We start from the raw sequence: 13425 nt of genomic DNA, 5'->3' as shown, positions 1-13425 counted from the left end.
GGAAAAGGACCTGGGGGTGCTGGTCGACAGCCGGCTGAACATGAGCCGGCAGTGTGCCCAGGTGGCCAAGAAGGCCAATGGCATCCTGGCCTGTATCAGAAATAGTGTGGCCAGCAGGAGCAGGGAAGTGATCGTGCCCCTGTACTCGGCCCTGGTGAGGCCGCACCTCGAATACTGTGTTCGGTTTTGGGCCCCTCACTACAAGAAGGACGTCGAGGTGCTGGAGCGTGTCCAGAGAAGGGCAACGAGGCTGGTGAGGGGTCTGGAGCACAAGTCTGATGAGGAGCGGCTGAGGGAACTGGGGTTGTTCAGCCTGGAGAAGAGGAGGCTGAGGGGAGACCTCATCGCTCTCTACAACTACCTGAAAGGAGGTTGTAGCGAGGGGGGGGTCGGTCTCTTCTCCCACGTAACAAGCCACAGGACAAGAGGAAACGGCCTCAAGTTGTGCCAGGGGAGGTTTACATGGCACATTGGGGAAAATGTCTTCACCGAAAGGCCTGTCAAGCGTTGGAAGAGGCTGCCCAGGGAAGTGGTGGAGTCCCCACCCCTGGAGGTATTGAAAAGACCTGCAGATGTGGTGCTGCGGGACGTGGGGTAGTGGTGGACTTGGCCGTGCTGGGTTAAGGGTTGGACTCCGTGATCTTAAAGGTCTTTTCCAACCTAAACGATTCTATGAGTCTATAGAGACTGCACAGGCACCCCATACAGGTCCCTATAGGTACCACTGACCTGTAGACACCCCACAGACACCCTGTGAGGGGCCCTATAGGCACTGCCGCCCCACAGGCACCCCACAGACACCCTGTGAGGGGCCCTATAGGCGCCGCCACCCCACAGGCACCCTATAGACACCCTGTGAGGGGCCCTATAGGCGCTGCCACCCCACAGGCACCCTATAGACACCCTGTGAGGGGCCCTATAGGCGCTGCCACCCTATAGGCACTGCCACCCCACAGGCACCCCACAGACACCCTGTGAGGGGCCCTATAGGCGCCGCCGCCCCACAGGCACCCCACAGACACCCTGTGAGGGGCCCTATAGGCGCTGCCACCCTATAGGCACTGCCACCCCACAGGCACCCCACAGACACCCTGTGAGGGGCCCTATAGGCGCCGCCGCCCCACAGGCACCCCACAGACACCCTGTGAGGGGCCCTATAGGCGCCGCCGCCCCACAGGCACCCCACAGACACCCTGTGAGGGGCCCTATAGGCGCCGCCGCCCCACAGGCACCCCACAGACACCCTGTGAGGGGCCCTATAGGCGCCGCCGCCCCACAGGCACCCCACAGACACCCTGTGAGGGGCCCTATAGGCGCCGCCGCCCCACAGGCACCCCACAGACACCCTGTGAGGGGCCCTATAGGCACCACTGCCCCATAGGTACCCCCACACCCCAGACAGGGCCTTATAGATACCACTGCCCCACAGACACCCTATGGACACCCCATAGACGCCCCATGCAGGGCCCTATAGGCACCTCCGCCCCGTAGACACCCCACAGCCCCCCCCGTTTTGGGGGCAAAGACGATAGAGAGGGGCAAGGCCACCGCGGGGGAGGGGGGGGGGGGGGGAGCTCGGGCCCGCGTCACGTGACGCGGGCCAAGATGGCGGCGGCTGCAGCGGCCGGGGGCAGCCGGAAGCGGAAGCGGGTGCGCGGAGGCGCTGGCGCGCGCGGCTGCTCCCCCCCGCCGAGGGGCAGGTGGGGCCGGGGGGGCTGTGGGGGGGGTCTATGGGGGGGGCTGTGGGGCCTATGGGGACCCTATGGGGCCGGGGGGGGGGGGGGGGGGGGCTATGGGGGCGTGTGGGGGTCTGGGGGCCCGGGGCTGTGGGGTCCCCGAGAGGGGCCCTGCGGGGCCTGGGGCTGTGGGGCCGTATGGGGCGGGGGGTTGTGGGGGCTGTGCCGTGGGGGTGTATGGGGCAGGGCTGGGGGGGGGTACTGCGGGGGGGATGTATAGAGCGGCGGGGGGTATGTATAGGGCAGGGCTGGGGCGTACTGGGGGGGCGGGTTATGGGGCAGGGCCGGGGGGATGCCACGGGGGGGTTGTGCAGGGGCCGTGGGGGGCGATCTGAGGGGCCTGAGGCAGGTGGGGGGAGCTGCTCGGTGGGGAGGGGGCTGCCTGGGGCAGGAGGGTGATGGGGGGGGGGGGGGCAGCAGGGGCCGACGAAGCCAGAGCTGCCTTTTTGGGGTGATCTGTGTGGGGGGGGGGGGGCCCATCCCCCAGGAGCCCCCATCCAAACCACAGGCCTGTCTGACCTGATTCCTGGCCCCCCCCAGGACCTCCGCAGCCTCCCCAACCCCGGCGATGCCGGTGATCTCCCCTCTGCCATGCTCCTCGCCTCCTACTCCGCCTGCGCCCTCCTCCTGGCCGCCTGCCTGGCGCTGGAGCTGGCCGCCTGCCGCTCCCGCCCCCCTGCAGCCCCCCACCACGCCAACCCGGCCTTCCGCCGCTTCCAGCGCGGCTACTACCGCGTCTACCTGCCGGCACTGGCTGCCGACTGGCTGCAGGGACCCTACCTCTACAAACTCTACCAGCACTACCGCTTCCTGGAGGAACAGATCGCCATCCTCTACGTCTGCGGCTTCGCCTCCAGCGTCCTTTTCGGGTTGGTTTCCTCTTCTTTAGTAGATCGATTGGGTCGGAAAAAATCCTGCGTCCTTTTTTCCTTGACCTACTCGATTTGTTGTTTGGCCAAACTCTCCCGGGATTACCTGGTGCTGGCAGCGGGGAGGGTTTTAGGGGGGTTGTCCACGGCGTTGCTCTTCTCCGCCTTCGAGGCGTGGTACGTCCACGAGCACGTGGAGCGGTACGATTTTCCGAGCGAGTGGATCGCCGTCACCTTCTCCCGGGCGGCTTTTTGGAACAACGTCATCGCCGTAGGGGCCGGGGGAGCGGCCGATTTCTTCACCGAGTGGTTGGGGTTGGGCCCGGTGGCCCCGTTCATGGTCTCCATCCCCCTTCTGGTGCTGTCGGGGGTCTTTGCCGTGAAAAATTGGGATGAAAACTACGGGAAGAAACGAGCTTTCTCCAAAACCTGCGGCGACGGTTTGAAGTGCCTCCTCTCCGACCGGCGCGTCCTTCTCCTGGGCACCATCCAGGCTCTGTTTGAAAGCGTCGTCTACATCTTCATCTTCCTCTGGACCCCCGTCCTGGATCCCCACGGCGCTCCCTTGGGCATCGTCTTCTCCGGCTTCATGGCCGCCAGCATGCTGGGCTCCTCGCTCTACCGCCTAGCCGTCTCCAAGAGTTACCACCTCCAGCCCGTCCACCTCCTCTCCCTCGCCGTCCTCCTGGTCTTCTTCTCCCTCTTCATGCTCACCTTCTCCACCAACCCCGGCCAGGAGAGCCCCGCCGAGTCCTTCCTCGCCTTCCTCCTCATCGAACTCTCCTGCGGGCTCTACTTCCCGGCCATGGGTTTCCTCCGACGGAAAGTGGTGCCGGAGAAGGATCGCCTGGGGGTGATGAACTGGTTCCGCCTCCCCCTGAACTTACTGGCCTGTCTGGGTTTGCTGGTTCTCCACGACAGCGACCGTCAGACGGGCACCAGGAGCATGTTCGGCATCTGCGCGGCCGTGGCGCTGCTGGCGCTGCTGGCCGTCGGCCGCCTCTTCGCCCTCAGCCGCCACGACGCCGAGCTCCGCCTGCCCGCGCCGCCGGGACAGGCTGACGCTGCTGACGCCGCGCCCGAGCTGTGACGGGGTCCCGTGATGGTTGTCACCCCCCGGAGGGACCGCGGAGGGGACGTGGGGACACCCTGACCTGCTGCTACAGGGTGAGTGGCCCCCCTGGGTGGCTGGTGACCCCCAAAATGTCCTCTTCCCCGCCGCCTCCGTGGTGGCGGGGGGGTCGGAAGCATGCAGGGAGGTGTATTCTCTCTTTTTTTAAAAAAAACAAACAAACCCCAAAATAAAAGGTGTTTCTGCAAATCCCCGCCTCCCTCCGCACGGTTTTTTGGGGGAACCTGCTCCGGATCTGCCCCCCTGCCCGGCACGGGGTCTGCGTGCGTGCAAGTTGCACGCTGGAACCTTGTCCCGAGCAGCGGTGCGCGCGGCCAGGCTTGCACGTTTGTTCCTGGTGCTCACGGGGGTTTCTGTGCACGCCAGGGTTTGTGTTACACAGTCGTCCCTGGTGCATGGGGGGGTTTCTGCGTCCACCGGGGTTTCTGTTGCACCAACGCGTGGCCGTCCCGCTCTACACGGGGCTGTGTCCCAGCGCCGCGTTGCACGCTGATCCGCAGGCACCCCCTCGCGCGCTTCCCCGCGCGCCAGCGCTGCGTTGGGTAGTGATCCCGGCCCCTCGCTGCACACCAGCAGCCTCGCTGCACGCCGGTCCCTGCACGCCCGGGGCACAGGCGTCCTTGCACGCCCGCTCCCCGTCGCACAGGCGTCCTTGCACGCCCGCTCCCCATTGCACAGGCGTTCCTGCACGCCGTCAAGCTGTTGTGTGCTGGTCCCTGCACGCCAGCCCCCTGTTGCACGCTACCTGCGTGCACACCACCAGCCCCCTGTTGCACGGGGGTCCCTGCACATCCATGCCTGTTACCTGGGGGTCCTTGCACACCTCTGCCTGGTGCACGGGGGCCCTTGCACACCCACACCCACTGCAGGGGGAGGTCCCTGCACACTGTTACGGATTTACGTGTGCCGGCCACCGTAACAGGGTCCGACCCTGGGGTCCCGCTGGTCGATGTCGGGTCCGAGGGAAGGTTTCCAATTCCTCTTTGATTAGTTCTCAGGTGCCAGCTCGAGCTGGGTGCCTCCGGAGAGGATCCCCGGCCACAGATCGTGCCCCACAGTTACACCCGTACCACCCCGCACCCGATCCCCAAGTCCAACCCCTTAATTCTGGTCGGTGGTCTCTTGATTTTTCTTGCTGGGTTTCACTTCTTCTGAAGTGACCCCGTTCTCTTGGGATTGGACCTGTTGGAGCCGGTCCAGAGGAGGCCGCAAAAACGGCCGGAGGGCTGGAACCCCTCTGCTCTGAGGACAGGCTGGGAGAGTTGGGGGTGTTCAGCCTGGAGAAGAGGCGGCTTCGGGGGAGGCCTTATTGCAGCCTTTCAGTAGTGAAAGGGGGCTGATAAGAAAGATGGGGACAGACTTTGTAGCAGGGCCTGTTGATAGAATCATTGAGGTTGGAAAAGGCCTCTAAGATCATTGAGTCCAACCCTCGACCCAACACCACCATGCCCACTAAACCATGTCCCTAAGCGCCGCATCTACGCGTCTTTTAAATACCTCCAGGGATGGGGACTCCACCACTTCCCTGGGCAGCCTGTTCCAATGTTTCACCACTCTTTCACTAAAGAAATTTTTCCTCACGTCCAATCTAAACCTCCCCTGGCGCAACTTGAGGCCTGTTGCGACAGGACAAGGGGGAATGGCTTTAAACGAAAGGGGGGTCGGTAGAGCAGAGCAGCTGGGTTTTTGGGCTCAGAAACGGGCACTAAGCGAGCTGGTTTGGGGGCCAAAAGCAGAAGGCAGTTTGGCTGTTTGTGCAGGGGGGTGTGAGGGCATTGGGGGCTGTGGGGGCAAGCCGGGGGCGGGCAGGGTGCGTGGACCCTCCCCGGAGGTGGGGGGTCTGGTCGCGTTGGACCCCGAAGTTGGTGAGGCCGGCATGCAGCAGCCGAACTCGACGTCTGAGGTGGTCTCTGGGGGAAGGGTGCTTTTCAGACCCCGCACGCCCTCTTTGAGTCCAGCTCTTCTTTGTACGCTGCTTAGAATAGTTATTAAGTAATTAATCAATATTTATGCAATGTACAGCTATGACATTTGATAGTGATACTCAAGTTAAGAGGGTGATTGATTTACGACCTTGTCAAAAGCCCGGACTGTTGCAAATAGCTGGAGCTTGTAAGGAGAAGGAGCTGAAATCAACTGGAGCTTCAATTAGCCGGCGCTGTAGCAAGCAGGAGCTGGAACGAGACAGGGTGTCCGCTGTCCGGAGCATGCATTAGCCAGAGGCAAAACGACCTGCAGCTGTAACGAGCAGGAGCCGCAATTAGCTGGAGCGTCTACTCGCGGGAGCATCCGTCGGCCGGACTGCGCTGCCAGCGCGGCCGAAGAGCGTCCGGGCGCAGGCAGGGCTGTCCCCGGCAAGCGGCTCCGAGCAGCAGCGGGGCGAGTCGTCCTTCTGCCAGCGGGGAGCCCGTCCTCTTCCCCGGGGTGCGAAATCCACGCCGGGCGCCTCTCCCTGGGCGGAGGGTCTCTCCCGCTCCTGCGGGCAGAGGTGAGGTGGGGGTCCCCCGGCCCTCCCGGGGCAGCCCCGCTGCGAGGGGGCGCGGGCGAGGCGGCAGCACGAGGCGGCGGTGGCTCCCCGGTACCTGGCAAAGGGGGAGAGGAACCGGCCGGTCGGAGCTCCCGGGGTGCGCGGCCTGGCCCCGCACGGCCCCTCCGGCAGAGTCCTCCCCTGTGTTTCCACCCTTGGCTGGGTGCGACAAACGGGTTCATTTTTTGCCTCCTCTTTTCCCGGTTTTCCTCTTTTCTGCGTCACGTGAAGAAAACGTGCGTGGTTGATCCCACGTGGAGCTCAGGTGATCGCAGGTGTGGGGCTGGGGGAGCGGGGAGAAACACTTGCGAGTTCAAGGGCACTACAGATACTCCACATCAAACCCAGAGGAAGGGCGAATTTGCTGCCGGCGCGGAAAAGCCGATGAAAAATTGCAGTTAACAGAGCGTGCCTCGCTCCTGAACTGGTCCCTTGGTAGTTACGAATGTTTTCCTTTCGGGTAAAAGGACGAACTTTCATCTACGGTAAGTTAAGAGCAGCCTGTTCCCGTCTTTAGGGTCAGGTGTTTCTCTTCTGTTTGTTCATACTAATTTCATGGGCAAGTTGGAAATAGCTTTTTATTTTTATATGCAGAACTAAATTTTTAGTAATATGTGGTGTCAATATAGTTAATTTTCGAGCACCTAGATGCCAGTAGAAAGGTAGTGAATCAAACGTGATGGAAACTGATGCTTAAACTTGATTTTTATTCGATTTTCTTTTTCTTTTTTCCTTTCGTGAGAGTGTTGATGTGGCTCAATCCACGTTCTGTTCCGTGGAGCCTTCAATCTAGGGCTTCTACGTAAAAAAGTTTGTCCTTCCGAAAAAGGACTAGTCATTCACAGGACTGAGGTGTAGACTTGGAGCGTGTCTGAAGTACGTGATCAGAATTAAAGCCAAATTTCACTTAATGTTGCTGCTGTTTGTCTTCGCTTTCATTAATGTCCCCGCCGCTCCATCGTGGTTGGGAGCTCTGAATCATAATTATTTTGAGAGTCTAACACGTTTTTTTTTCCCCAAGGAGATGCTACATTTGAAAGTTAATTACTTTCCTCGCAAATGCATCAGTCAATAAAATTGAGTTACGATCATCAAAACCAGTCTGACAGACCCGGACGATTTCCGAACACGTGTTCGTCACACGCAAGTGTCATCGGGGTACAGATCACCCGCACTTCATGCTCTGACAAGGCAATTATGCTGCGACAGGGGTGAGCTCCGAAAGGAAGGAAAAAAAAAAAGGTGCCAAGGACATGGGGGTTTTGTGGTTTTTTTTTTTTTGGGGGGGGGTGGTTTTAAAAAAAGAGCGCAGTGTTGACTGGCGGCGGCCTGCAGAGCTCTCTTGCTGCCCAAAAGTAAAACCGTCCGGGGGGTCTCTTACCTCACTGATTTTTCTATCATAAATGAAACTTCAAAAAGAAGTTAAAATTGTGTAATTTGTAAACTGACTTGCGTTGTTTAAACTGTAACTGCCAAATAGCTGTCGCATACAATGTATTAGGCGTATTTAAGCCGTTGGGTATTTGCTCTAAATGTTTAAAAAGAGGCAACTGAACGTTACAGTTTTTTCCCCGATATTTTGACGGAGTGCTCTGAAGGACTTTATCTCTGCCTCGCTTTCGACGGCGCGTTTCCCTGGCAGTGCAGTGGCATCTCTCTTGGGCGGCGCAGCTGGCCAGATGTCCCTCCTAACTCTGTAACCCACAACCCCCCCCCCCCCCCCCCCAGTCAAATCATAACTGTGTATTTTGGAGATAGAGAATTTAATGGCGTCAACTCACAGCTATGCAAGTTAATGCAAAAGGAAAACCGGATACTTTTATAGTGTAAGTATTTTTATTGAATGTATATAAACACGCGCACACCTTTTCAGCATGAAGTGAATTACTGAGGTTTGTTCTTTATTCTTCACTTCCCTCTCCAAAGTTTTACGCTTCTCTTTCAGCTTTATTGACCAAGCCAGCAAGACGTGCAGCAGCAGCGGGGCGCGGGCCGTAGCTGCAAGACGTGCAGCAGCAGCGGGGCGCGGGCCGTAGCTGCAAGACGTGCAGCAGCAGCGGGGCGCGGGCCGTAGCTGCAAGACGTGCAGCAGCAGCGGGGCGCGGGCCGTAGCTGCAAGACGTGCAGCAGCAGCGGGGCGCGGGCCGTAGCTGCAAGACGTGCAGCAGCAGCGGGGCGCGGGCCGTAGCTGCAAGACGTGCAGCAGCAGCGGGGCGCGGGCCGTAGCTGCGGTGGATCTGTAGGCGTAGGCTCTGATGACGGTACGACCTCGTCCCGCAGCCTCGCGGGGTTATCTCCCTGCAGCAGTGCTGCGAGGAGGGGACGAGACACTCTCCAACACCAGCGGGAGTGTTTACTTTTATGCTAAGAATGAGCTCAAAATTGTATCAATTAGTCTCAATACTGATTTTAAGTGTTCAAATCACTCTAGCTTTTAAAGGAGGTGGTGTATTTCGAGCTGACTTGTTTACCTAGAATCCTCCTTTAGCTCAACGACTGTCCTATCCCTTATCCTGACTGACTTCCTCTACTTTCTTCTGTGCTATTTTTTTAATGTGCTGAAGTATAATTTGGGGTTTTTGTTTTCCAGAAGTCTTGTTGTACGCGTCTCGTGGTGCTCGAGAGATACCCCCCAGCGCAGGTTTGCCGGCCGGTCGTGAAGCGTACTGACGGTAAGGGGCCAGCCCTGTGCCTGGAGGCTCCTGGCTCTGTCTCCAGTGGGTGCCCCGCAGGTGCGGCGGCGAGGGCTGTCTGGTGGGGAGAGTCCGGGGCCGACAGGGACCGGGGACGTTTGTGGCCCTGGGGAGCCCGTCCCAGCCGGGGAACGGAGCGGGAGCATCGCGGAGCAGAGCCTGGGCAAGAGACGCGGCACCATCCTCTGGCACACTGCCCCTCCGTGGGGCAGCCGCCAGCCTGCGGGACAGGGGCTGGGGGGGCTGCAACCGTTTGGGGGGGCTGCCCCCCCTCCCCCTTTATTTTTCTAGCAGAGCTCCCCTTTCGGGGGGGGGCGCGTACATATGTAAATAGCACTATTAAAGTAATGAGCTGCCAGTCGGGGCCGTTTCCCTGGTTTTGTGCCTTTTTGGGGGTGAATAAAAAGGGGTGGGAGGGGGCTGGGGGCTGATGACATCATTTGGGGCACCCCAGCGTCACTGGGGGGGCAATGATGCAGCAGAGGAGCAGGTGAGTAGGGGATGGGGGGTCCCCCCCAAAAAAGGGGAGTCACAGCCCCAAAATGCCTGAAAATTCATGGAGTGGGTGTTAAAAAATATTAAAAACTGTGAATATGGGTGTGAGGCATTGAAATAGAGAAAAATCTCTCATTTTTGTATAAATTGAAAAATAATATTCATTTGTATATATAAAAGGATTTCAAAATAAAACCCGATATCTACTATATAAAGGATATAGATTTTAGAATAGAAAAAAAATCTAAATAGAGATATATAGGGTTTTAAAATACAAAAACTCTCGCCTCTAACTCTGTCCAGCCAGGCTGGAAAGTACCGGTTGTTTCAGAAACCGCTACACCCTGTGACTCCTTCTCCGGTTGTAGCTTCGCCCCGCGCACAGGCTGCCGAGGTCATCGACTCTGCACGGGACGCAGGCGGCCTGGCGAGCTTTACACCACGTCATTCCTTCAGTTCTGCCGCTGCTACAGGCGGCCGCTTTCTCGGGGGCAAGGGGCCGGGACGACGACAGGCTGCCGCACGCTCCAGTCGGACTAAGACGCTGTTCTCTGGGGACCCGGTGCGGGGAAAGCTGAGGTGCGTTCTGTACCGCCGATGGCTCTTCACAAGGGAACCGCGCTCTGGTTTTGGCAGAAAAAGGTGTCGGTCGCAGGCAGCCACGTATCGCTGTGCACAGCTATTTGGCGGGCGTCTTGCTTGTTCACGTAGAGGCATTACTTCTTGCCTTGCAGTCTTGATGTCAAAACAATCAGGGGTTCCAGTTACAAAAGCCTTTTGACATCAAAGCAAGACGACAGCTAGATTTCCACCAGCACCGTGTTTGAGCTGTGTTGCTAGCTGAGAATGGTTTCCAGGCCAGGAGATATTTAGAGGGGTCTGAAATAAAGAAACCGAGTGTTGGAGTGATTGTTTGAAGGAGGCGGATTAGGCAGCCAAAGGAGCTGAGCTGCTCACCCCGGCACAGTGGCAGAACGGCCCATCCGGGCTACCACGTGTTGCGTGTCGCGGGTGGCAGAGCGCGACTGCCGCGCTCGCTGGCGGGAGCGGCGAGGAGCGCAGAGCTACGCTCCTGCACAGAGCAAAAGGTGGAACCTCCAGGGCTCGGCGGTCACCTGCCGAGGACATCTCATACACCAGCGTGCCTCTTTGCCTTCCCTGCTCCATGTCTAATTACTTTGCGTGCTGGAGGGCAGGGTGGTAAGTAACACCGTGCAGCGTCTCTTAGCTGAGCGACGAGCCCTGCACGGGAATTCTTGTGTGTACGCAGGGTCAGGAGAGCAGAGCGCCGACAGCGCGGAGGTGGGGAAAGGTGCGAGCCACGCGGCAAAGCCCGAGGGTCACCGGGCGTTATCTATCGCTCCTTGGCAGATCAGCTGCTTGCGCCTGGTCTGCTCGGACGCGCTGTTCCCTGCTGGAGAGAGCTGCCCCTCGCACGAAGCAGCTTTCAGCCTCTTTTCTCCTGCTTCAGGGCGGCAGCTGCGCCGCCTGATTTTGTTCAAACCTCTCCCCAGCACCTGTGGGCTCGCCGCCCTCGCTCCCACGACCCCGATGCCGCAGGCGGACCCGTACGGCCGTCCCTGGGGCTCGCTCCGGGGGATAACCCCCCCCCCATTCGGCGGGTTCCCCGCGCCGCGTCTCCTCCCGAGGTGACGGGGCGTGGGGCGTGGGCAGAAACAACCCCCGGACGCTCGGAGCGGCCACACGCGAAGGACCGAGGCGCCCGAGCCGCTCGGGCGCTTTTCGGTACGGAGGCAACGAGCGTCACCGCCCGGGCCGCGGGTGGGAGGAGGGCGGAGGAACGCGAGCCCCGTACCCCCCGCCAGCCGCCACCGTCCCGGGACGGTGTAAACGGGGCTGAGGCGTCGGTCGTTCCTCGCCCCGCTCCTGCCCAGGAAAGGGCGGTTCAGGTGACGACCCGCTGCCGCCCGCCGGTACCGGCGGCGGGACCCTGCGGGGCCCGCGGGGCGCTGCCGCCGCGCTCGGGGCCGCCTCCCGCCCGGCCGCGGGGGGGCGCTGCCGCCGGCGGGCGCTCGCTGCTGCCGCCGCCTGGCGGCCGAAGCGCGGCACTGCAGCCCGGCGTTCGCGCGCCGGCTCTGAGCCCTCCGGCGCGCCGACGGCGCCCCGCGCATGCGCGCTGCCCGGGAGCAGCATGGCGGCGCGCAGGACGCGGAGGGGCTCGAGGGGGGCGGCGAGGCGAGGCCGGCGGGGGGGGGGGGCCGCGCCGTGCGGGAGCCGGGCGGCGGCGGCTGCCCGGAGCCGCGCTGCGGAGCGCGGGGCTGCGCCGGGGGGCTGGGCGGGGCTTCCGGGTGCGTCGGCGGGGGCAGAACGGTGTCCCCGCAGGTGCAGAGGGCAGGGAAGGCTGCCTCCCGCGGCATGCCGGGAGCTGTAGTCCCGGGGCACGAGGCTTCCGGTGGTCCATGTTGGCTCCCCGGAGCATGCCGGGAGCTGTAGTCCCGGGGTACGAGGCTTCCGGTGGTCCATGTTGGCTCCCCGGAGCATGCCGGGAGGTGTAGTCCCGGGGCACGGGGCTGCCGGTCGGCCATGTTTTTCCCCGGAGCATGCCGGGAGGTGTAGTCCCGGGGCACGGGGCTGCCGGTCGGCCATGTTTTTCCCCGGAGCATGCCGGGAGGTGTAGTCCCGGGGCACGGGGCTTCCGGTCGGCCATGTTGGCTCCCCACAGCATGCCGGGAGGTGTAGTCCCGGGGCACGGGGCTGCCGGTCGGCCATGTTTTTCCCCGGAGCATGCCGGGAGGAGTAGTCCCGGGGCACGGGGCTTCCGGTCGGCCATGTTGGCTCCCTACAGCATGCCGGGAGGTGTAGTCCCGGGGTACGGGGCTTCCGGTCGGCCATGTTTTTTCCCCGGAGCATGCCGGGAGTTGTAGTCCCGCGTCACGGGGCTTCCGGTCGGCCATTTTTTTCCCCGGAGCATGCCGGGAGGAGTAGTCCCGGGGCACGGGGCTTCCGGTCGGCCATGTTGGCTCCCTACAGCATGCCGGGAGTTGTAGTCCCGGGGTACGGGGCTTCCGGTCGGCCATGTTTTTCCCCGGAGCATGCCGGGAGGAGTAGTCCCGGGGCACGGGGCTGCCGGTCGGCCATGTTTTTCCCCGGAGCATGCCGGGAGTTGTAGTCCCGGGGCACGGGGCTTCCGGTCGGCCATGTTTTTTCCCCGGAGCATGCCGGGAGGAGTAGTCCCGGGGCACGGGGCTTCCGGTCGGCCATGTTTTTTCCCCGGAGCATGCCGGGAGTTGTAGTCCCGGGGCATGGGGCTTCCGGTCGGCCATGTTTTTTCCCCGGAGCATGCCGGGAGTTGTAGTCCCGCATCACGGGGCTTCCGGTCGGCCATGTTTTTCCCCGGAGCATGCCGGGAGTTGTAGTCCCGGGGCACGGGGCTGCCGGTCGGCCATGTTGGCTCCCCACAGCATGCCGGGAGTCTTCCGTCGCTCAGCCGCCGGGCAGCCGTGCTTTCTCTGCTGGTGCATGCCGGGAGGTGTAGTTTTTGCGGACGTGGCTGCTGGGCAGCCGCACGGCTCTCGGGCGCGTGCGGCGCGGCCTAGCCGCGCCTGGTCCCCGGCGAGGCGTGAGGCCGCGCCTGGCAAGTGCGTGCCCCTGCCCTCGCTGCTGCCTCCCGGCGACCGTAACGGGGTCGGTTACGGCAGAAGCCCGAGAGTGACGGCGGGCTGCGGGGACGTTTCCAACCCGCCGGTGCAACAGCCTGACGGTCAGCTGGAGTCGGGCCCCATCAGGGCGGCTCCCGGGGATTTTCGGAGGGCTGGTGGAGAGGAAGCAGGGAGAGGGGCAGGAGATGGCTGCCCCCACCCCTCTGGGTACCTGGAGGCCTTCCCGCCCCCTGGAAAAGGCGCTGGGTGCCTCCCCAACTCCACAAAGCTCCTCCAGCCCTGCTCACCCCGTGCAGCTGCCCCCAGCCCCGGCACCTCCCCTGAAGCCTGTCCCGTAGCCACAGGCTGCCCCC

General features: G+C 61.9%; 1 protein-coding gene across 1 annotated transcript; it reads left to right on the top strand.

Moving 5' to 3' along the window:
• Positions 1-1640: 1640 nt before the first annotated feature.
• LOC143173803 (molybdate-anion transporter-like) lies at positions 1641-3926 on the top strand. The gene is made up of 2 exons (XM_076363948.1): positions 1641-1700; positions 2277-3926. The coding sequence occupies exon 2, from the start codon at positions 2328-2330 to the stop codon at positions 3693-3695; it is 1368 nt and encodes a 455-aa protein (XP_076220063.1). The 5' UTR covers positions 1641-1700; positions 2277-2327; the 3' UTR covers positions 3696-3926.
• Positions 3927-13425: the final 9499 nt, after the last annotated feature.

The sequence above is a fragment of the Aptenodytes patagonicus genome, unplaced genomic scaffold (assembly GCF_965638725.1).
Source record: "Aptenodytes patagonicus unplaced genomic scaffold, bAptPat1.pri.cur scaffold_307, whole genome shotgun sequence".
NCBI lineage: Eukaryota > Metazoa > Chordata > Aves > Sphenisciformes > Spheniscidae > Aptenodytes > Aptenodytes patagonicus.
Note: the sequence above shows the minus strand (reverse complement) of the source record. Positions and strands in the feature narration are given on the sequence as shown.